At 36.7% G+C, this 23857-nt stretch overlaps 1 protein-coding gene across 4 annotated transcripts in view; it reads right to left on the bottom strand.

Annotated features, from left to right (window-relative positions):
- Positions 1-799: 799 nt before the first annotated feature.
- Positions 800-23857, bottom strand: part of CDC42SE2 (CDC42 small effector 2) — a 79158-nt gene continuing 56100 nt past the window's right edge. For all 4 annotated transcript variants that reach the window (XM_056514680.1, XM_056514682.1, XM_056514683.1 and 1 more), the window contains 3 exons: positions 6849-6950; positions 3269-3386; positions 800-2841 (listed from right to left, as the gene is read on the bottom strand). In XM_056514680.1, coding sequence (XP_056370655.1) covers positions 3288-3386; positions 6849-6950 — 201 coding nt within the window. In that variant the 3' untranslated portion in view covers positions 800-2841; positions 3269-3287. The remainder of the gene's footprint in view (positions 2842-3268; positions 3387-6848; positions 6951-23857) is intronic.

Genomic DNA, 23857 nt, shown 5'->3' with positions numbered 1-23857 from the left:
TGGTCATACAATCACATAGCCCCAACCTTTACTATAGGTCAGTATCCAAGAGTTAGCTGGCGAATCAGTGTCAGGCTAGCACGGACAGTAAGGGTAAGCAGAGGGGAGCAGTCCAAATCAGTTTCACTGGTATGCCTTTGAAGTAATCCTACTAATTACTGGCAGAACCAGCACATAATTTTTAATAAGCTTTAATGTCAGTCACTGAATATGCACTTACAGTGGAACATCTGGCTTTTGAGATACACCTCTGTAAACAGTTTTAAGTGTCTATAACCTCAGCACTTAAAAAATAAGAATCCTTTAGTTGATTGGTATCTCATGAATTTATTTCTATTTTCCTTTAGAACCTTATTTTCCCTCTAGCTGCTCTTTCTCCTCCACTGGCAATTTAATGGATGCGGCATGAACTAAAGAATTAATTATCAGTCTTTGGAAGAATTTGGCATGAAATTTAAAGTAGTAAGTTAGTGCTTAAGTAATAAACGTTGAGAGTGTCAAATATAAAAATTTACTGACCCAGAGAGTAGGCAATATTGTACCTTGAAGGTACTTTTAATGTAGATGAACATATTATGGTGACAAATCTTTTACTGATCACCACAGTAATCTGTAGCACAATCAGGGAAGTAACAAACATATGAAATGCAGTTAAAAGGAAAGATTTCCAAAGTATTTTTAAGACACCCTTCCTTGTAGAAGCCCCTGGCAAATATACTAAATCAATGCAAAAATAATACTGATAAAATTATGGTTTAATCCATCTGGCAAAAAAAGGATCAAGTGACATGAAAAAAACTCAAGTCTGCAAATTATTTATTGTCACTAATAGGTTACTCTTTTCACCACAAATCTATCATAAGATGCAAGTGTTTTTCTAATGCAAGTATAATTTATGGAAAGGAAAAAGGGTAGGCCAAGAACTGAAAGAAAACATTTATTGAATCAAAGTCAATACTTTCCTTTTAATATCTACAAGCCAACACTGAACTGACTTTATTCAAGAATGAACACAATGTACAAAAAAAGTATGTCTGTTATAAAAATATGTCAATTCTTTTCCTGGCTATTGAGCTGAAAACATTTTGGCAAGTGCAAGATAGGTTTGGCAAGCAAATTTAAGCTGCTATTACCAACAGCAAAGATCAAATAATTTTGTAATAGTTTTGTAGTATATTTAAGAGTCATTGTTAAAGTGGCATTGGAAATGCTAACCCCTAAAAAAAATGTATGCATCACTGCACTGCCATGTGTTTATGCATTCAGACAATTGAACATCTCATCAGGAATCAGTATCTTTATCAGTGAATACTATCCAACGTAATTTGAACTATTCAACCAGATAAGAGACATCTACCACTCAAATACAACCTAGGGAAGGCAAACTACCTCCATGGCTGTGTATTATATGAGTTGTTTACAAACAGAGAGAGATTAGGTAGGTTCATAAATCACCACATAGCTGTTGCAATGTGAAATCAGGGAAAGGATAGAAATAGAATAAAGAATCATTTATGACAGCAGTCTACATGCATATTTGCATACAGACATGGATTTGATTAGGCTCAGTTATGCCTTGTTTGGATGGTTTGTTTTTTTCCCCACATAAAAATTTAATGTAACCAGGCCTCAAGTAATTGACTTCTCTAAAACCACCTGCAAGAAGCAAAAAAAGGGACCATTTATAGAGATAATCTGAAAACAGTGCAATATTAAAATGCAGTTTCACAACACGTGAAAGAAACATGCTTTGGAACCTGAGCAAAAGGCATTTTACTGACTTAGTAAAGTCACCCTGTATGTTGTTTTCATTGGCACCTGTTCTGCCAGATTAGTTTGTCGCTCTTAGCAACTTTCATGGCCCCTAAATATTTAGTACACAGAAACTGCCAACTACTTAGAAAGGTCTATTAAACTTTTCAGCCAATATTGCAAGAAGTCTGACATGCTGCTACTGGAAATGACTGTACAGGTTGAAATTAATAAAAATTGTAGAAAGAAAAAGAAGCAGCCAAACATGTTGCTCTTCTGTTTAAATAGACTAAAGCAATTCCACAACACTTATTAGATACGGTACTACACTGGTTTACAGTCTCAAGGTCAGCTCTTTCAAAATAAATATACTGAACATTTACAACAAATGCCTCATGAATGCAAGCTCTCTCTTTATTATTTCAAGACCAATTGGATAAAACTAAAATAAAGACATAACTCTGAAGCAGCTAAGTTACAAGTCCTTTTTCAGAAACAGGCATGACTTGGTGCCACAGCAAAATTTTTCACATCTGCAGTAAGCAATTATTTTTCTTTTAGCACCAAGCAGGCCACCATAAAAAGCAACCTCACAAAGCATGCGGTCATCTACTCTGTTGATTTTGTATGAAATAATTATTGTGCTTGCAGGTCTCAGACCTTTCAAAAATTGGGCAAACATTAGCTGATTGAAGACATTAGTGAAAACTCATTAATTTCTAAAATACTTCAGTAGAGAAATGATTAAAGGACTAAAAAGCAACAGAATGTTGTACATTAGTATTTCTGAGGAATGAGGAAAGCTAAGGTCAGTGCTTTAATTTGCCTTAAAACAACTGAAAAAATGGCAACCAATCCTAAACAGCTCTACATCCATGACACTGGTAGAGGCCAATGCATGCATGCCACTGAAAGGCACAGTTGGACCAATCTGATAAATGGCATCATCAGAGCAGAACAGCAACTTTTCACTGGACTAATCACGAAGGGTGAACAATGAGCCATCACTTCTCTTCTCATGAGCACAGAAAGCAGTCACCAAGGCAAAAGGGAGGACACAGGAAAGAAGATACAGGAACTCACATAAACCTAAAAGACAGAAAACATGCATTAAACCAAGTTTCGAGCATTCTGAGTGACCATTTTCCAACTGCAATACTGCTATACATTGACTTAACACCATACATCTTAGGAACCACTGCAAAAATGGTACCATAACCACATCACAAACTTCTTATGAGATTTGTTTTACAACCAACTTCACCTGCAAAGATCAGCCTACAATATCACCTTTGGTTAAAACATGCTTAAAACAGGCTGATACAGTCAGAACAATCTGCTGTTCTTCCTGTGAAATATTAACAATCTTACAAAAGATTTAATTTTTTACCCAGAAATGTATTTTAAAACTGGCCATCATAAAGACACAGGTTTTTATAGGGAGATAATTATGAAGCAGTATGATTGTTTTTCATACTGCTCTAACAATGCCTAAAAAGTAGAATTAAATACTCACAGGAAAAATATCCCCAAGGTTATCCTGCCTTCGTATCTACGAGCTGCATTTGAACATTTGCAGATATGCCACCTCCATAGCCTCCCTTGGATTGCATCTGATTCTGAATTGAGCTGACCTGGGGATAGAAGGGAAAAGAGGGGTAGAGGAAAGAAGAAACATAGTGAGCTGCAGCATCTTCTTGCTTCTACTTCTATTTTTTCTCCAGGTTTAATTTTCAAGTGCTCCTTTATTACCAGTAAAGCTACATTACTTTCCCACGAGGACATGTGCATCCAAGGCTTGCTGAAATTTTAACTTTGGCACATAGCTCAGCAGAAGAGATGAAAAAAGTGGTGCTGAGGCAAATTTTTTTCCTCTCTCCCAAAGAAAACCGGGTGATTTACAGTTTCACTGACCCACTTTATTAATCAAAAAATAAAAGAAATCAATCTCTTACGGGCACTCCACCTGAAAAACTAAAATTTTTCTGTTACACAGAAAATGTTCTCTGACAAGTATAACGAAGCATAAGTTCATCATTACGTTGAAAGTGTAATAGCCAACTTGGAAATATCTGTATGGCTAATTCAGATCATTAAAACAGAGCTAAATTAGGATTTTCTAAATCAAAAAAGGCCTTTTGGTTTGGCATTTATTTTTAAAACCACAGTAAATCTGAACTTCCCTGAACATAGCTGATTTGAAGGTAGGTTTAGCCTGATGCACATAAATACATGGAGACACACCCTTCATGCCCCCTTGTTTCAAGACATACACATCCTGCTATGACTTTCACTGCCTCTATCACCAAACAGAAAAGGAACCCAGAGTTCTCTCCTACTTGTATTGCATGAGTCAAAATAATCAAGTCCAAGTGTCTGCAGGAAGACAACTTGAATCTTAAAGGTTTAGCCCTTTTTTCTCTGCATCCCAGGGCATGCATAATGACTACACAAAGAGTGGAAAATAACATTCATTCAAGGCTATGCCTGCAGGGCACCACTTGCAATTATTTCATCTATGCTCCTCCTTCACAGAGACCCAAAAACATCACTGGAAAGCTGTGTTAAAACAGCACAGAAGAAATATTTCCAAGCAGCTTGCACGGTATTCCCCCTCTACAAAGACAAAAGAAATGTATTTTTTTCCACAGCAAGCAAAACACACACACATGTATGGGATGCATCAGCAAACTCATTCTTCCACACAGTTTTTCAAACCTATGTGACAAAAGAGCCTGTTTTTTTCATCTTTATCTTCAACAATGCAGCATATTGCAAGGCTATGCAAAAGATTGTGTTTATATGTATTTAAGCAATGCAATGTAAAACCATTTTATACTTCGGACTTTTGCTAAAATAAGTGATACAGCCGCAGCAAAGCAATATTTCCATCTTATCTTCTTCAGGGAAAAGTGTTCAAAGCCAATTTTCTAGAGCATCTGACATCAAAGACTACAAATTCAGTAAAAGAGTGTGCCGAAGTGCATGGAGACGTATTTAAGAGCTTTCACATTTTTACCAAGCTCATCTTCAACAACCATCTTTTGCTGCCCGTGGAAAAAAACAAGGTTTGAATTTAGATTTTTTTTTTGTCAAAAAATAGTTAATCTGGATGTAAATGTATTCACAGGAGAGAATATAGGATGCTGTTAATTTTATCTGAATGAACTCTGACTCCAGCAAAAAAGAACTACAAAAATCCCCAGGCCACAATGACCTTTCAGCCTAACAACTTGCTTACAAGACTTGAAAATTTTGAAGAGCAGCAAATCAACACAAATTGCAAGGCTAAAGTGTAAGGTTTTATGAGTATTTCTGAAAGTTAGATTCATTTCTCCAGTTCAGGAGTCACATCTGAGTTAGTATCAGTCAGTATCAGAAGTATCAGTCTTAAATGAAGACTGCTGCCCTTAAAACAGAGAATGCAACAAATGAAACTAGTCTGTATTAACAGTTTAGTAGCTATTTGGAATATGAAAACTTTTGTAGGAGACATACAATGTTAAAATTTCTGAGCAAAAAAGGTTTACAAGGTGGCATTCTTTCTGAAGCACCCTCCTTTTCAGGCTGTTTGAGTAATAAGAACAAGCACTGTGAAATGCAACTTTTGTTTTTTTCTTTCCCAAAGATGCCATTGCCTTTCTTTCATGGTATGTAACAGCAAGGTTATTTCTCTTAGTCTGATTTAGATGAGACTTAGGGAGTTTAAATATTTTGGAAAGGAAAGAGGATTGTACCCATTGTAAGGATCACACAAATGGTTGTGCTGCTTTTGTATCTGATTAAATTTCCTTCTTTCCCTCCCTTTCAGAATTAGGAAACAGCACAGATGGACCTTAAGAAAAGACAATGGGAAACTACATGAAATACATGAAATCAAAGACTGAACTGAAGAAATATGAAGTAGCAGAAGAAAGAGATTTCATCATGGCCTGTGAAAGAAAAATAAGGAAAAAAGGGATGGGAATAAACAAGAAACAGTGCACAGAGGGCCCCTGCTGTTTAAGTACACCTCTGACAATGGAGCAAGGCACTCCACAGAGAAGGCAAACAAAAACAGAAAATATTGCAGAAATATTCTGAATAGACAGAATCGTAAGGATGTATAACAAAGAATAATGCTGATGAAAAAAGGCACAGGGCAGACAGAAAGTGAATAAAGAACCAAATTAGATGGGAAAGCAGTAATTAAATTGCAGGTATTCACCTAAGCTATTTAGAAAATGAAGGCAATAAGAGGTTCCTGAAGGAATATAATGTCCATACTATAAAGGAAATTATGCAGCCGAAGAACATGTGAAGTTTAACACTGTAATCTTGGAATTTACACTGTGAAGAATGAATGTGGAGACCACCACAGAAGAGTCAGAAAATATGCAGTGTGAGAAAGTAGAGATTTGAATTTCTGAAACACGTGATGTGGGAATGATCATTTTTTACATACAAATACTTTCCATCTAGGATCAGAAAAATCTCTCTGGTCACTGATGCAGCACATTATCCAAATGAAAAAAAAATGAAAAGAAAAAAAAAGAGAGAAAGAGCTACTTAAAAGCATTCAAAATTAAGAAGTTTATGTAGAGAGACAATAATGATTACCTACTATCTGGAGATAAACTGGGTATTATGCAAGACTAAAGTAAGGGCAAACAGGAAGAAAGTGAAAAAAATAAAGTTTCAGGCTATCTACACAGACCTCAAATGAAGCAGCTCAGCTGTGAGAATGAGGAAGGTTCTCTCAGGACAAACAACAAATATGAAAAAGTAAAAGCCATGCTTAAAAAAAGTAATCAAGCAAGCTGCTCACATGATTATCAGTTTAAAATCAGAGTGAATTTTTAGTTTAAAAAGTATTCTATATAATGTACAGCATTTAAAATTCCTTGCCAAGAAATATAGATTCATAATATAAATTCCCAATGAATTAAAAAAATTATATCCCACATTCTTGAATGGAAGTGTTTAGGACTTGGAATTAAAATGCTCTCAGGTCATTCTTGTTTCATACAGATTCTTTCTTATAGCTGAAAGACTCATTGCTTCAATGTTCCTGTATTCTGTCTAATATGAAATGATGTTCATCCAGTCATGCTTACTGAATTCATTCCACTGAATAGGTCTCCAGATCCTACATGAGCTGTGTGAACGAAGTTTGTCGGCTCCCCAATCATGCTTCGATCAATCCGCCGTCGTCTTTTCTGAAAGGAAGGTAAAGAAAACATCTGAGATTCATTGAAAAGGCAAAATTATGTCTCATAAATGTTGAAGTTCACCATCTATAGGAAGGGTATTGCATACAGTGTAAGATATTTCAACAGAGTCAAAAAACAGAGGCTGAATTCTGAGGTTAACCAAAACACTAATTACTGTTCTTTTTACTTGGAGGATGTGTACCAGAGAAGCATGGATACCACTCCTAATTTTTAGGCCAACAAAATATTTGCAAATAACCTTACTAAATACACATTTATTAACTAGTATTTGTAATGTTTCATACAGTAACTTCTGAGGCAGATCAAATTTGAGTCATTCAAAACAAGAATTAAGGATCAAAGAGTATTAGAATAGCCTATGAAGCCATTAACTTATAGAATTTCTTATTTGCATGCCCTGATGTCACTATTTGGAATACACTTCATGGCAATGTCCAGAAGAGTGCCTTGAGTTTGATCAGGCTTAGTCACAAACGTATCTTTACTGAACTCTGAACCCATGACTCAAGATAACTCCAGTCTGCATTATCCTTGACTGTGAGCTGAAGGGGTGCAGTGCATTAGTAAGGCAAAATGCCAGCCTAGGGACTCTTCTGATTCCTATACCATACGACAAAAGGCAAGAATTGCTTAACCTCTGTTTCCCAATTTTCAGAGTCACAGCTTCATTCTTTAGTAATCTAATAACATGCAAATAAAAAAATCAGAGGCAATAAAGAATTTCCCTAATAAAAGCTGCTTTGGTTGCCTGCCTCCAGCTAGAGTTGCATCTAAAGGAGAAAACTCTATCCTCGTTTCTTAGGCCAAAACCAGGAGCTTACACGGAGCAATTCATGCAGTGTGTAGTCACCATATGTCCATACTATGAAAAACGCCTGCATTTGGGGGAAAAAAAAAAGCCACAAAACACAATTCCAATATCTCAGTTTAAGGTTTGTTGTACAAAATAGTTTAGCAGCTAAAAAATTACTTGAGCTCAAGTGAAACCTTCACATTACCTTGAAGTTCACTCAGCCTTGTTTTTAATGATCTCTATTGGCTATGGGATTGTAAGACCACACAGACTCAAGGCAGGCAGGTACATGCCTCGAACGGACTAGCTACTATTTCAACAGCTACAGAGGAAGTCTTTATGAATCAGAGCCCACAGCTATGAGAATACATCATAGGGTTTAGCCAGCAAGCACAAAACACATTTAATCCTGTCCTGCACCTTTTCCCTCTTACAAAAAACAGATTTCCGTAGGTTTCAGTACCTTCTTGCATGCTATGAGTAGCTGGGATAAGAAGGAAAACATAAAATTCCGTAGAAACAGCTAAATACAATGATCTGATCCATGCTAAAACTACTAGTGAATTCTCTAATTCCAAAGGATTTTACAAAATCAATCAATCCATCCAATAAAATATTCCAGCCATTAAAAAAAAAATTTATACCATCCCATACTGTAATATGCTGTGAATTTGACAGAGAAAGATGATCTAAACAGCTGTATGAAAATACACTGCTCTAATTAAAACATTTTAAATTGTTTCATGTCTGCAGCAGTTGCCCCCCTCTTCCTTTTAAAAAAGATCAGCCAAATTTATGTAACTAAACAACACATCCATAATTTCTTGATTTTAATAGAATTTTGATGCAGAGAAGATGTGGACAAACCCAAAGATTTTAGATTTTTCTTACCTTGTTTTTGAGTTTTTAAGACAATTTAACTTTTTTTGTGCAAAGTAACTTATTTTACTCCTTAACTTGTTGCTAAGATCACTGGCATGCCAGTAATGAAGTGCTGGATCTTGTGAATGACTGTAAATAATTCCCCACTAATCATCAGCTAGTCAACCAGTAACCACTAGTTAAACTGCACTGCCACCAAACCATGTCTCTTATCTTAAGTGAGTTCCTTTATCAGAGCCATCAGCTCTTTACTCCCTGACATGTGCCCACTTGATGTGAGCTCCCTGAAGCTATGGAACAGTATGCAGTGACACAAAATAGTTCACTGTGAAAGCATATAAAATATTTATTTACCTTTTTTTTGCATTTACATTTCTGTTTTACCTTGGATGCTGTGAATGCTTTCGAAGCAACTTTACCAGTTCTCACTTATCATATTCAATTTTAATTTCAGACTAACCCTGGAGTGCACAAATTAGACTTTTTTTTAGATGAAAGTGAACTGGAAGACCAACTGATGTTCTCCCATTGCTAACAGACATCGAGGCCAATGAACCAGGTGAGGCAGGCTGGAGTAGATCACAACACATCTGATACACATCATGACGCCCCAACAGCAACTGTTCTGCTGTCCTACACAGATGATCCTACTAGAATGTGCTGTTCCTGTAGACATGGTCTCCAAAATGACCAATTAGAATGTGTAAAGGTACAGGGGGAGGACTGTAAAAATCACCTCTTTACAAGGAGTGTAACACAGGGGAAAGCAGATGGGGAACATGCCTGGAAAGGTTACAAAGCTTTTACAGAGGACACCATAAGTTTGCCAGGATTTAGTTTTGAAGCTCTATTTTCTGAGGCCTTGTATCTGTAAGAATACATGCATAACAATGTTTTATACACAGTAAGAATTAACACACAAGATTGATTTTTTCAGCAAACTGAATTTGAAAAAAGCTGAGAAGCAGAACATTCATCTCCTACTTAGGAAGAAATTAAACATAGTTATTTCCCACTACCATCTGTGTCCTTCCATGCTCTCTCCTTGATCAGCTCACAAGCCTTCTTGCATGTCTGATTTGTTGTGGTGAAGGACTGATTTTGTGTTCTGGATTTAAAAGGACTGTGCTTGGGAAGTGGCTTGTCTTCCCCAGGGCCACAGAAGCTGTGGCTGATAAACTGAGATTATCACCATGGCTTTCAGGAGGGGAAAACATAAAATATCTTGCGTTAAAAGGAAATAGAAAATGCTGACAGGACTCAGCAAAATTTAATCCCATTAAGCTTCACCTATACCTCAAACTGCTTGATATCATACCATAAAAAACTACCCTCAGAATACATTTACACACCACTTATCTAGCAAAAAGTAGTAATGAAATGTGACTAAAGGTCATCTACAAAACGAATGTTTATGTCGTTATTGCAAAGAAGTTCAACATACACACACACAACCCTGTGTATTTGTACTCGTAAATCTTTGTTTTCAAGATGTTTCTGAAAAAACAAATAAATGCCCTAACCATGTCAGTCTAACTACAATGAGTCCCGTGTCCTCTATTTGCATTCCTTGTGGATTTTTTTCCTAGCAGGAGAGAAATAGAAGTAGGTTCATATTACGATTAGGTAACTTGATTGTTATCTTTCTTGGCAGTTTAGGTCAAGTTACTATAACATTCGCTACCAATGGACAAAAAAAGTTTAAAATCTGTATTAAAGTATTTCTTCCCCTTTGCCTTGTGCCCTTTTACTAGGAAGGCAAGGGGTGACAAGGAGCACAATAAGGATGAGATGAGAGAAAAAGATCTATAAAAGGATCCTGGAAGTGGAATATGAAGTGCCATCATTTAATGTCTTTACTCAATTTTTTCCCTTAACAAGAAGCTGAAGAATTTGGATTGCTAAGTACATACCAGATAATCTTTACACCATGAAAAGAAAAACTGATCTGGAAACTGACCCAGAAGAGATGCAGGCTTGTGTGTCAAATGTCTTGAGAGGAATGGAAGTAGTCTGAAGATCCACCTAAGAAGCCTTGCTTTGAACATGTACCAGATACAATGAAACTGGATCACATTTCAGTTACCATAGAAATGAAGTAAAAGTGAATCTTTTCTATTCTTAACCTACGAGTGACGCTTTGTACCCACACGGCAGCATTTCCTTCAAAATACCAGATCAGAAATCAGAAAGTCTCCAATAGTTACATCACACAAAATATATTAACCCTGCAAGTTTCTTCAAACTTTAAACTATTTTAAATTGTTGCCTAGACAGTTAAACTAATTGTACCATATATTCAACCTGCCTTCCAGCAAAGCCACAAACATTTCACTGAAATGCTGTTTTTCATAATTCCATAGACTACTTGTTACAAGAAATTCAAAACTGTAATTTGTTTATTTCAACACAAAATATCCATAGATAGGTCCAGAAGTATGTAAAATTTTGTTTTTACTCCCCTGTATTTTTGACTTTGAGGGAAGAAGTGATCTTTTTTCACTATCTCCAGACTTTGTCCAAAGGTCAGGCTGCACTTCTTTAGTTCAAGCTCTTTCATAAGTGATGGCAGAATTTCTGAATTAGGCAAGCTCTCTGCCTATACAAAAAAGACAAGTTTTGAAATTTTTTTTCCTTTCTCTTCATGAGGTCCTCTCAAAAAAAAAAGTTAAGGCGTGCAGAGCAACACCAAGGTCTCAAACATATAAAAATACTGATTTCACTTTGATCTTGCAAGGCTGACAATTACTTCCCTGATAAAAGCTGAAGTTGCAAGTGAAGTCAACCTTCATATGAAGTCTCACATAAAGATATTCCTAAGTCAAGTGCCAGCCTACATTTGCTGGGTATCAAAAGCAAAGGAATCTGTTCAGTTCCAGAAGAACATGTTCTGCTAATTCTACACCAGATATTTTGAGATGGCTGCTACAAATATATCGAAAATCAAATTCTAAGTGAAATGCAAGTGACATACAGCATTGCAAAGGACCCTACCACACAAAAATCTGCATGGATTTTCTCTGCAGAAGGCAGCCCTCAAATGAAAGTGGTATTACAGGTGCAGGTGAGGAATGTGCACTAAAGCATAAAGCAATACATGGTGGAAACTGAAGAAATTCAGGGGGGACGATATATTATTGCCATATTGTGAACACAAAATCTGTGAAAACAATGTTTTTTTATTAAAGTTCACACATATAGCACTCCTTTTAATATCAAGGTAGATTAATATCAATCTAATCAAGGTAGACAAATACCCTGATCTACACAATCTGCAGATCAAGGTAGTAATAACAGCCCACAATTGAGTGGGTTATGGCAGGAGCATCAGCTTCAGTGGGCCCCATTCACCTGCTAGGCTTGCTCTTCATGCAATGCTTACTGTTGCCTTGCAGGCTCAGCAACTTGCCAAGCCAAAGAATAGTTTTCCCCTTTCCTTCAATGAATACTGTCATAAAACAGGCTTATCTCTCTTGGCAAATGCTCACTAAAGAACATTTAATTCCTCTCCAAAGCCTTATTCAAGATTTAATAAATTTACTTGCTAACTCCCTACACAGAAACTCTCCCTGGTGAGCAGAGAACTGAATGATCCATCTGCATGCTATAAAGAGCTGCTTTGCAGAATGGATTTCTGTGGTCAGAGAATAATCACTTAATATTTATTGCCTCAAAAAAGTTTTCTTTTTTAAAAGCACAAAGATAACTGTTCATTCATAAACACTAGAAAGTTACACAGCTTTTAATACTTGTCTTCATAACATGAGGGTCAATTTTGACTGCTAGCTCAGTCATTACAATGGCATCAAATACAGTAAGAAATAATTCACTCTCTGATACTTGTCTGACTTTTAAGTAACAGTATAGTTGTTAGAAAATAATGTAATACAGTAACTTTCAACCATACCATCTAACCTTCTGTAACACTAGGAGTTGTAGTGCAAATACATCTTTCCATACTAAACCAATCCAAATCCCAAATACTCCTAAAGCAAAATAAATCCCAGTAGAGCCACCACAGATGCCATTCTTGTGATAGACAGGGCAAATGCAAAGAAGGAATATGCTTCTGGTTTTCCTCACTATCTACCTCCTTTATTTGATTTCACTATATTTTGTTTTCACACTATATGGGTGCACTATTGAGACTGATAATATGGATACAATATGGATTTTTTTTTTCAACATTAAATAGTAACTATCAGACTATAGGATCTCACATCAACTGTGTTTGTTGTTTCAGAAAAAGCCCTCAATCAGCAAGCCTTTATGGGAGAACTTCTGTTACCATTTATTGTAGTGCTAATTTCAGGATTACCCAATGCAAAAAACCAACTCTTAACATGCAAATTCACATTGGGTTCTTTTTACCAATCTTTCTTTACCAAGAAAGGTGTTTCCTATCTCTTCCCTGAGGACATTTCAATGATAGAACTGTTGAAATAGAGTTATTTGCTAGCTTTGCATTCAAAAAACTCAGCTGAAACTTCAAAAGCAGTGCAGGCCAAAGATAAAAAAAAATCCCAAGACAGAAATCTAAGGGAAGGATTTAATCAAAGTCAAGATAGTCAGCCAAAGAAGGAGGATTTGGATGATGATAGGAGAAGCTGAAATCCTTCCCCTTATTTTCCTTCTTTGACCTTTCATGCTATTTGCTCTGAAAAAATACTAGCAGCAAGATTCCCTCTGCTGTGGCATCCATATGATCCTCCACACACTAACACACAGGAAGGGCTAGGCACTTGCTCAGAATAGGAAGTATCACATCACCCTGTAGAGGTAGTTTTCTGCCCTCCCACACACAGGCTGTTCTACTTTCAAAATTGTCTTGTGCACAGAAGGTCTGAATGCGTCTCAAGACAAGCTGTGGTCCGAGTGATGTGTCTGAGTTCCCAATACCAACCCATCAAAATTGCCTAAAAAGGTAGTAGTGTCTTGCATCAAACTCCACATAAGGTGACTGGCGGTAAGGGTATCCCTTGCACTTGTTTTTGCATGTTTAAGATAAATTTCTCCACACTTTCCACCCTAATGAGGAACCTATAGATTCATGTTGAAAACAACAAAAGGCATGTATGCATGTAAAGCTGAAAAGCTAACACCCATCTCTACCAACTAGATCATTAGGTAGCAAGCTATCACTATGAAACCAATAGCTGCACATATAGGATCACAAAGTCAGTGAGATAATTTTGGAGAAGAAAGGTTGCACATTCCCTAAACATTTCTCTGAATATTGTGGTATTCTCATTTTTATCAGCTGTTTCAAATCTGTGAGGTTATGCTGCAGAGTCCATCATTTATACAATCTCCAAGTACTGATGAAAGAGACACCTTACAGAGTAATATAAAATTCCAGCCAGCATTAGCATGTGTTTAACACTTCACTGTTTTAATTCAGTTTTTGAATCATAAAGTGACAATGACCATTTGAAGTGTAGGAGCCCACATACTCTCTGAATAAGCAAGAATAGACCCGTGAATTTCAAATGTCTCACGTCAAAACATCTCCTACACAGAAGAAACACAGTGGTGCACAACTAAGGTAATGTACAAGATACACTGAAATGCTAGACACTGCCTCCAAATAATGGAATTTCAGTGACAGATTTATTCTAAAACAGTAACATCTGATATCTAAGCACAGCATAATGATGTTCTGACCAATGCTGTGATCTCCATCAACTACAAGACACCAAAGCTGCTGCCCTCACTAAAACACATTTTTCTCAATCTCCTATTTGGGCAGCTTGGGCAATTTATATCAGATTGTTTAAAGACTCCTGACTGATTAAGGATCTTGCCCACATATGTTCTATGTCTAGAACACTCTGTTGTATCAGAACAGAAGCAGGAGGAAACTGGCTTTCATGCCAGCTCTTAAGCAACAGAGGTAAGTAGCAGGTCTCTAGCACACTCAGGTTTCATTAAGTTTCCAAAAGATCATGATGCCCCATGATTTCTCTAGCTAGAGGAGTTCAGAAATTGTGAACAAGGACTGAAAAGAGCTAAGTTTTTTTAATTATGTGAGCTGTTACAACTAGTATCTAATAAGCCGATTATCAAGTGTACACTGGATTTAGCTTTAACAGCAAAATCACTTGGCATGTACTGACTGACTCAAGTGGAAAAAAAGAATTATAAAATCTGATTGTCTGAGGTCCTCAGCAAAACAGCTAGCAGTTCCATTCATGTATAGGAAAAAAAAAAACTAAATTAAAGGAAAAATAAAAGAATCATAAATGTCAGTAAAGCTCACATAAAATCAATCTGGAAGATTTCATTAAGTTTCAACTTCTCATAAAATTAATCTATTTCATAACTTTATACCTTAAACTGTATTGCATAATATCTCAAACAGCTCCCTTTTTCAGCAAATTCACCACCTTCTTGCATCTTTTGAATGATAAGCTTTTTTGTTTACACAATATTCCATTATATTATGATGTTAGTCATCATATGACAAAACTGGCAATTGTAGCCTATGTTTTCTAAATAAACAGGAAAAAATTGCCAGATGAGGTCAAATGACTCTAAAAGACAATAGATCTTTTAAGAAATGTGCTTAGCTCACACATCAAAGGGAACTTGTTCCCTTCCAGATGCATAAGCCACCTTTAAGTTACACAGTAAATCCGAATCTATTCCTTGGCATTACCTAGAAAGCACTGACCTTTTCAAAATACGCTTTATTAAAATTTTAAGATTATATTTGTCCACAAATTTACTTATCCTTCTAATAATTTTATTTTTATTACTTTGGGTGGTTTAATGTCTCTTTAACATAATTTTTAAAAGGTATTAAAAAACTCCAGTAATCTAAAACAATCATGTTGGTTATCTACTACAGTAACTATACTGCTTCAACGTCTGTAGACTGTGAAATCTGACTGCAGATTAACAGGTAATCAATTAAAGGACAGTAAAGCATGATTAAAGCAACCGATCATAGACTCCAAGGAACAGTCTGGATTGGAAGACTGAAGACCATTCTCTGCCCCCCAAGTTCCAACCTCCCTCCAGCGGTTCCAACACCTTCCACCAGACCACACTGCCCCAAGTCCCTGTCAGAGATGTGGCAGCAGTTACTTCCCTGTGCAACTTTTTCCAGTGCCTCACTATCCTCACAATAAATAATTTCATCCTAATATCCAATCTAATTCGACCTTCTTTAAGTCAAAAGCCATTCCCCCTTGTCCTACCACTACCTGCTTTTACAAAAAATCCCTTTCCAGCCTTTGTAGGCACCCTTGTCTGTGATACCAGCTTTAGTTTTCCAGCAAAAATCAGGACTTAACATTAACATATTAACTCTATCTTTATCTATTAACTCTTATCCTATCAGCTGCCCAGCTGAGTAACTTCCAATACCTTAGCTGTTGCTTGGATCAAGTGCTTATTACCAGCCTGCAGAGCTGAAAATAAAGTTAATCACTGAAACTTCAGAGTCAGTCCAGATCTATGACATGGATAAGGGACAAAAACTCTGCTGTACAGGACAGTGGAAGAGAGACTGAAATAGTGGGTTTGTTCATGAGTAAGAAGAGACATCTCCTTGAGGCCTTAAAGGTCTTCCACTACTTATACATGAGGGAACAAAAGACAGACAGCCTTGAAGGTGAAGGTGCACAGTGGCAGCTTCAGAGGCCTCAGCCAGAAGTTACAACATAGAAAACACCAATTAAATATATAAATACAATAAACAGCTATGTAAGTGGTCAAACACTGGACCAAAACCCCAGTGAATTTCAATGTCATCCTTTGAGATCCCCATAACAGAACTGGTCCTGACCCTGCAAAAGTCAAGCCTAGCTGGTTCTGCTTTGAGCAGCTGCATTGCACCAGATGGCATCCAGAGGTGTCTTGTCAACTAGAATACTTTGCAAGCCTCTATCTTTAGATGGTGATGAAAAGCAAACTGCAACTGACTTTCCTGTATATTCTCCCAAGTAACCAAAAATGATAATAACATAAAACAGAGGTTAAACAAATGATATAAGGACTCACCACAGTACAAACTTTCTGGAAACTTCTAATAGCTTCTTATAAAAATCAAATCCCAAATTGTTGGTAAGAACATGCATCAAGTTGAGCTTTCTTTCTGTTCACTTACTGACCTTGCCCAACAAGAACACAAAATACTTGAAGGATCATCTGGCATGTAGTTCTCTAGAGGATGTTGCCAGGATTACAGTATGTAGCCCCTCCTGCCCAGCCAAATGAATGTCTCTTTACCTCCAGATACAACACAAACAAAAGCTTTGAATATGCTTAAGAACACTGAGTGTTGAAACAGTTCTGTTAAGAAATTATTTTCCATGCTATAATAAGACGTCCTAGAGATAGCTGACTAATATAAAGAGGTTTGTTATGTCCTGTGTGACCACATGTCTGAACACATTTGCATCTTGATGGAGGCACACATGTTGCATAAGGTACAACACATGCAAGCCTTCTGTACTCCTTTGTACACTCTGCATAACCTTCTACATCAGAACGATATGCACATACCAAATTCCACTGCAGAAAATTAAAAGACTAAAAAAATTATCTGAAATATTACCTCCAAACAGGTAACAGGCACTGTCAGACACAGATCCTCACACTCACCAAAACCAATCCCTTAGTAAGTCTAATGCTGTCTCTGGACAAGTGAAAGCATCTACTGCACCAAAGGTAATACCCCTAAATGCACTGCCATATGTTCTTACAAGCCTGCACATTGTGATTCTCCTTTAACTATGACAATAAATCAGGGCCCACATGGTATTTTCAGAAAATCTCTTTATGCAACTCATTGTAATTCCCTTATTGGGAGACAATGGATTTTCATGAGTTATGGCACTGTTTATTTTTTAGCAGTAGGATTTGATGCAGGCAAAAACAAAGCCACAATATTTAATAGCAATATCCTCAGGAATCAACAAACATACACACAGTGAATTCCTGAGTTTTTAAACACCTCTGTGAGTATCATCTCAGAAATTTGGCATTAGTTTGCCTGGATAGCAGCAGCTTCTTGTTGGCATGGATATATATATATATATATATATATATATATATATATATATATATGTGTGTGTGTATATGTATATTTATATTCATATGCAAAAAAATACCTAAATATTTTCCTGGTTTTCTAATGATGTACTGTACTACTTACTTCTCAGTGTAGTTTCATCAAAATGAACTTGCTCTAAATCAAGATACTTTCTTTTTTTTTTTTTTTGTACAAATCCCTTTTTAAGGGAATTAATCCCATTACATCTTTGTGTGTCTGAGACACACTCCTGATGGCTGACCTTTCTGGAGATTTTCCCACTGAAATTACTTGCCACCTGAGTGACCTCAGGATTGTCGCAGGGCTGTCCCTGCTGCTCCAAAGGCATACTGATCAGTTACATCCTCAGCATGAATGCTGTCACATGGTCTTGGATACCCTGATTTGCAGTAGGGGAGAAGAATTCGTAAGCATGGAATCACAAATTTCCTTCAGTAGCCATCCTATTTCTTGCTCCTGTGAAGACTTCTGCAAAGGTCCCAAATTTGACTGCCAGTCTGTTCATCCACTTCATTTTAGGCATATCATTTGGTAAAAAATGCATCCCAAAATACATTATAATGTGACAGTCTGTCTTCGCCTGTGCTTGAGGCATCAAAGCAAAAACGAGTTAGAGCCTACACAAGGGAAGGAGGTACAGCCTCCCATGTTCTTGCTGTATGAAAAACAGTCACACACATGAAAGGCGATCCCACTAGCAGACGTAGGAATGGTGATACTATACACAAATTTACAAAAAGACAAGACAATAAGCAACCAAGACAATTTAGCAAGGGATGGAGCAGTAGGTATTTTGGAGATGCTTACACATCAAGCATGGCTAGAAGCATCTCTGGAAGAGTAGTCTATCAGTAAGTCTTAAGGAATGCTTAAATCAGCAGCTGTGCTTAGACTTCAATTATCTTCCTGCTCAGCTTCTGACATATTCAAAATAGTAACTGACACAGAGCAGCAAGACAAAAGCCTATGCCTGACGTGTGGCAAATCTCCCCAAATGACAGAAGGGAAGCTGTTCAGGAACTAATTAACAAGTTCCAACAGAAGCACGGCTGCAAAGGAGAAGCAACACGGTGTGCCACTGGAAATCTGTAAGTTCAAAAGACAGACAATAAAGACAAAAAGTCACTGTCTAAGGAAACTAGTCAAGCACTGTAAGCCTACATATTTTATTACAACAAGAAACATAAAAAGGAAGCCCTTTCAAGAAGTGTCCTGCTTTTCTTGGCAAAACAAAGGAATTTCTACTGCCTTGTCCAGTGTCCCATCAAAAGGAAAACACTAGACACCAGTTCCAAACATGTACAGACCCTTCTGCACAGTCTTGCTGAGGCATGCCACAATTCCACAGGTCTTAAGTGCAAACAATCATTACTATTTCAATTTCATCAAGCAAGGAAGTACCCTATATTCCTAACTTATTTATCCCATTCTACTCCTCTAAATTCAGTGTTGTTGAAAGGATGTATTCAGGAAGAGTAGCAGACATAGCTTCTAACTGTTCCACTAAATGCACTACAGAAATGTTGTGAAGTCAGGTACATTCACTAGTCATAATTTACTACTAGACTCAGTGGTATCAACATCATCACACCATCATTTCTAGAGGTAGTGTTGGCTGATCATAATATTTAGGAGAACCTTCCTACTTACTAATCCATTTCTGTGGCAAGCCCTTATCTTGCAGGTTTTCTGCACCAAGTTATCCATGATAAATTTATTCCTGCATAAGCAGATTTTATATTATTGTCCATGTCTCCTACTTGCATAGTTTTTGATACCATTATACAATACAATACAATACCATACATACAATTCCTTCAGCCTAATACTGGCAATTCTGAAGCTGGACTCACTGTAGAAATCCAGGAAACATATGGTGTGGTTTTCTCAGCGTGTCAGATCTAGTGATCTTGCCAGAATAAAACCAAATATTGGAGCTTCTTATGACAGGAAGAAGAGGAAAGCATAGTTCTTTGACAGCTGAACAGAAAGCTTTGGCATTGCAACACTCAGCATCATGAATTTAAGATTCACGGATATTTAAGATTCCTCCAGGTTCGTGTGTTATTGGCAACTTCAGGGCAACTGCTTCCCAGTTCTGCAAGTGTAGTCAGCTTCTACCAAAAACCAAGATACATCCAACATTAGCTTTTGGCTACAGATTTACAGTGACTGGAAGTTGAAGTCAGAATGAAGAGTAGAATAATAAACAGAACAAATCACGTTTTCTGAAGAGCTGCAGGCTGGGAATTACTAAACTGGCTGCATAATAAGTGTAGATTATTTTTAGCAAATATTTTTCATTTACTGTGCAGCAAATGGAACCATCTAAAAAGACAGGACATAACTCTATCTTCCTAAAAATTTGAGCTATGAATACAGAAGTGAATAGCAATTTTTGGTACAAAGATACACATTGTTCCTAAATTAAAGAAAAACACTAATAACTAAGCTAAAACATTATCATCACCACTCTGTGTTTCATAACCCGAAGGTCAGATACCATTTAGTAACACACAGGTTTTCAGTGGACTATGGCACCTATGCCTCAATCATACCCAATTATTTTGAGTTTCCTATGCTACACTGTCATCAGGCTATACTACCCAGAAACATGCTTCCATAATCAAGGTACAGAATTTGAAAGAATTTAATTTTCTTCCCAGATTTCTGCATGGTTTCTATGCCTTAACCTTGCTTTACTATCTCACCAGGTTTCCCTGAAGGTCTGTCAGTATCTTTGAACAGATTAGAGTAGCTACCTACAACTGCTGTCGTGTACAGACACTGACATGTGCTTCTCAATTGTGGTGAAGTTTTAGACTGTGGGGAGATGCATACTACATCAAAATAATTTAGGACAAGAAGTGACTCTGGTTTTCTCTATAACACCATTATAGACAATTTAAAACAATATTTTAAGCTTTTAAGTTCATTTTAACGCCTACTGAAAATGTAAATATATTCTGAGTACAATTTATGAATCCAGTATTCGTCAAAACTCAAGGGAAAACATTCTTCACTAAGAACACTGTAAAAAGGGTTTTTTTCCAGCTGCAAAGCTTAAAAAAAAATCAGGATTCAGCATTATCAGTGACAATCAACATACCCTCTTAGGGATTATTACATAAAAATATTGAGAAATTCTAATCTTTCTGCCCTTCCTAATTGTTTCCCAGCACGGTTTCCTTTCAGTCCACTCTTCTGTGTTCAGAAATTGTGTAGTTACAGTTAATTTTCTTTTCAAGAAACTAAACCACATAAACTTGCATAAAACCACAATACAGAACTTAGATGTGGCTGTTTATCTGTGATAATAGTAAAAGCACAAACCATACCACAGTCAGTGCATCCTACAGCATTTCTTATCTTAGGCATTATAAAAATAAGTGTCTGCTATGTTTGGTCATAAAAAATAATTTATCAGTAATACTCACCCCTGCAATGCATGCAGAGCCAACATTGCTAAGAACCTAAGCTGAATTCTATTCCTTCTTGGGCATGACCAAATTATTTACTAAATTCCAGTGAGCTGAAGCAGAGGGATTGTTCATGGAACGCTTACTGTACCAGTGTGGGAAAAAGATTCAGCTTGACTGTCTGAACACAGAGGGAGCTTGTAGAGCTGAGAACTGGAAGTTTGAAAGTGATTAGTAAGAGTCAACCACTTAATGTACAATTTAGTAATTAACAAACAACTCTAGGGTAAAACAGGCTTTTGAGCTGTCTCAGAGCATCCTTCAAAGAAAAAGCTTTGCTGGTCTTTTTTGATAAAAGTTACAAACACACCAATACCAAATAAAATCTCACTGCCTTTATCATTTTTCTTTCCTCTTCACTGATGAATAATGTGAGCTGACTAATTCTGGAACACTAAATTACATAAATTATTATGCAATGTGAAGTACTGTAGGGTACCTGGTCACTTTTCCTATCATATAAAGATAGGTCAGAGCGGTGTAAGCTCTTCTGTTTTCTTTGACTAAACCGAGTGAAGAGAATTTACACTGGTGCCTAGCTTAGAGGCTCTGAGAAATTGAAAAAGATATTGCAAAACATGACTCAGGTGATATGAAAAGTGCTACTAGTATACAAGGAGGTAATTTTACTGTCTTGGGGGATGGTCAAGACACCCTCACATTTGTAAGATGTTACAGGATATGTTTTGCAGCACCAGTGTCACATGAATATTGGTCCCTTCAGAAATCCTTCTTGTATTGTAATCTCATTAGATACAAAAAAGCTGCTTACAATGAATGTTTAGTAAGTAAAAATAAACAAACAAATCCCCCAAACAAAAAAACCCCCACCCAACCAAAAAACAATGTAATCCAGAATTAACATAATCCATTTAAAAATCTAACCGGAATGAATTTTTGCCTCAACGCAAGGTGAGCTGCCTTCAAAGAAAACAATGATGCTTATACACATGCCCCATAAAAACTACTAATAATCCTCCGAGAGCACCTTGGCAGTCAGCAGGATCCCAGGAAAGCACAAAGGAATATACTCTGGCAGCTTTGTTTTGCTGTAATCCAACAGAAGAAAAACCCAACAACAGAAAAAAAAACCCAGAAAAACAAAAAACACCAAAAGAACTCCAGACAAAACCACCCCACAAAAACCTACAAAAAACCCCAACCAACCAAAACACACAAAAAAAAACCACACACACAAAAAAACCAAAAAACAACTAAACACCAAAATCCATCCCATCATGCAACAAATAATTTCACAAATCAGAAAAAACATCTTTGCTATGTAGAAGAACCTTAAGTTTACAGCCTGCAGAAATCTCCACCACGTTCAACTCTTTAACCACTAAATCAGCTAAAACACACCTATCTTCATGCCTCAGATTTTTGTAAGATTTTAATCTAGGTGTAGGTATGAAAAGGTGTAAACTTCCTCTCCATTGTCTTCTATGTGTAGGAAGATTAATCTCCTTTAATAATGGAAATGTTGGCATTTTATTCCTGAATTTAAAAGAGCAGCTGAATCTCAGTGACGTGAGATGCATGGCACATGTTTTGTTTCTTTAGGGGTAGGGCCATGCAAAGAGGCCTCAACTGCATCATTTCTAGTTTTCCAGCAGTCAGTTTAATCCATGCTTTAATCACAAACATGTATTTTAAAGGTTTTAAATTAGATTTTTAAAGCAATAAAAAGTATCTCACATACAAGTCTCATTTCTTCATTCCCTGAACTATACACATTGCAGCTTTTTTCCTTTCTCCCTCAAATTTTCCTTTCTTTGAATTATGAACCCAGAAGTAATTTAATTTTCAAAGTTTAGTTCTGACGTTAAAAAGAGAAAACATGCATTTGATATTCTTCCAAGGAGAGAAAAAGGCCTGCAAGCTCTTCTGCCTGCTACTCTGTGGATCAGCATGCCTATTCTTGTGTTGGCATTTTTGCACTCTTCTCAGGTTCAGCAATGCCAAGCTGCTGCCACAAATGCAAGCAATCCAGTACACTGCATACGTGCACATGCATGTATGTGCCTGTGTGTTTACATATCCCAGCAGATTTCTTTGGAATTGTGCCTGGCAGGATTTATTCTCCCATTTTAACAGTAATCCATTATTTGACCACCATCCGATAGCCTAGGAATTAAATGGGGTTTTAGTGACTGCAGTACAACATGCTGTACTTAAAGCAGTATTTGTTCCAAACATTGTTAAAGAGGACATGTCCTATATAGAATTTTACTCTAGTCTTTCAAGAAATCTACCTGAAGTGGATTTTAGCTTGTAAGCCACCTATATTTAGAATATATATCATAAAACTTTCTTCTGTAAGTACTACACTCTGCTGACAGAGTTCCAATTCCAGGCTGAACATAGGCATATGTGCATTCGTTAGGCAATTTAATCCCTGAAAGCATTAGCTTTTCAGTTTGCAAAATTAAAAAAAGCACCCCAAAAGATAAGTTTTATGCAAATATACATAATGAGGTGACGATTAGTAACTAAATTTTATGCAACTTTCTTATAACTAACTGTGTTATCTCCTCTAAAATTCTATCATTCTGGGGTAATGGCCAATTACTATCGATTCATAAACTCTGTTGGAAGTGTTTTCCTCCATTTTATTCAAATTAGATTCATTTTTCACTACGTCATCCTGTACATCCCAATTTTTCTGTTCTTTCCT

The sequence above is a fragment of the Oenanthe melanoleuca genome, chromosome Z, assembly GCF_029582105.1.
Source record: "Oenanthe melanoleuca isolate GR-GAL-2019-014 chromosome Z, OMel1.0, whole genome shotgun sequence".
NCBI classification, from domain to species: domain Eukaryota; kingdom Metazoa; phylum Chordata; class Aves; order Passeriformes; family Muscicapidae; genus Oenanthe; species Oenanthe melanoleuca.
Note: the sequence above shows the minus strand (reverse complement) of the source record. Positions and strands in the feature narration are given on the sequence as shown.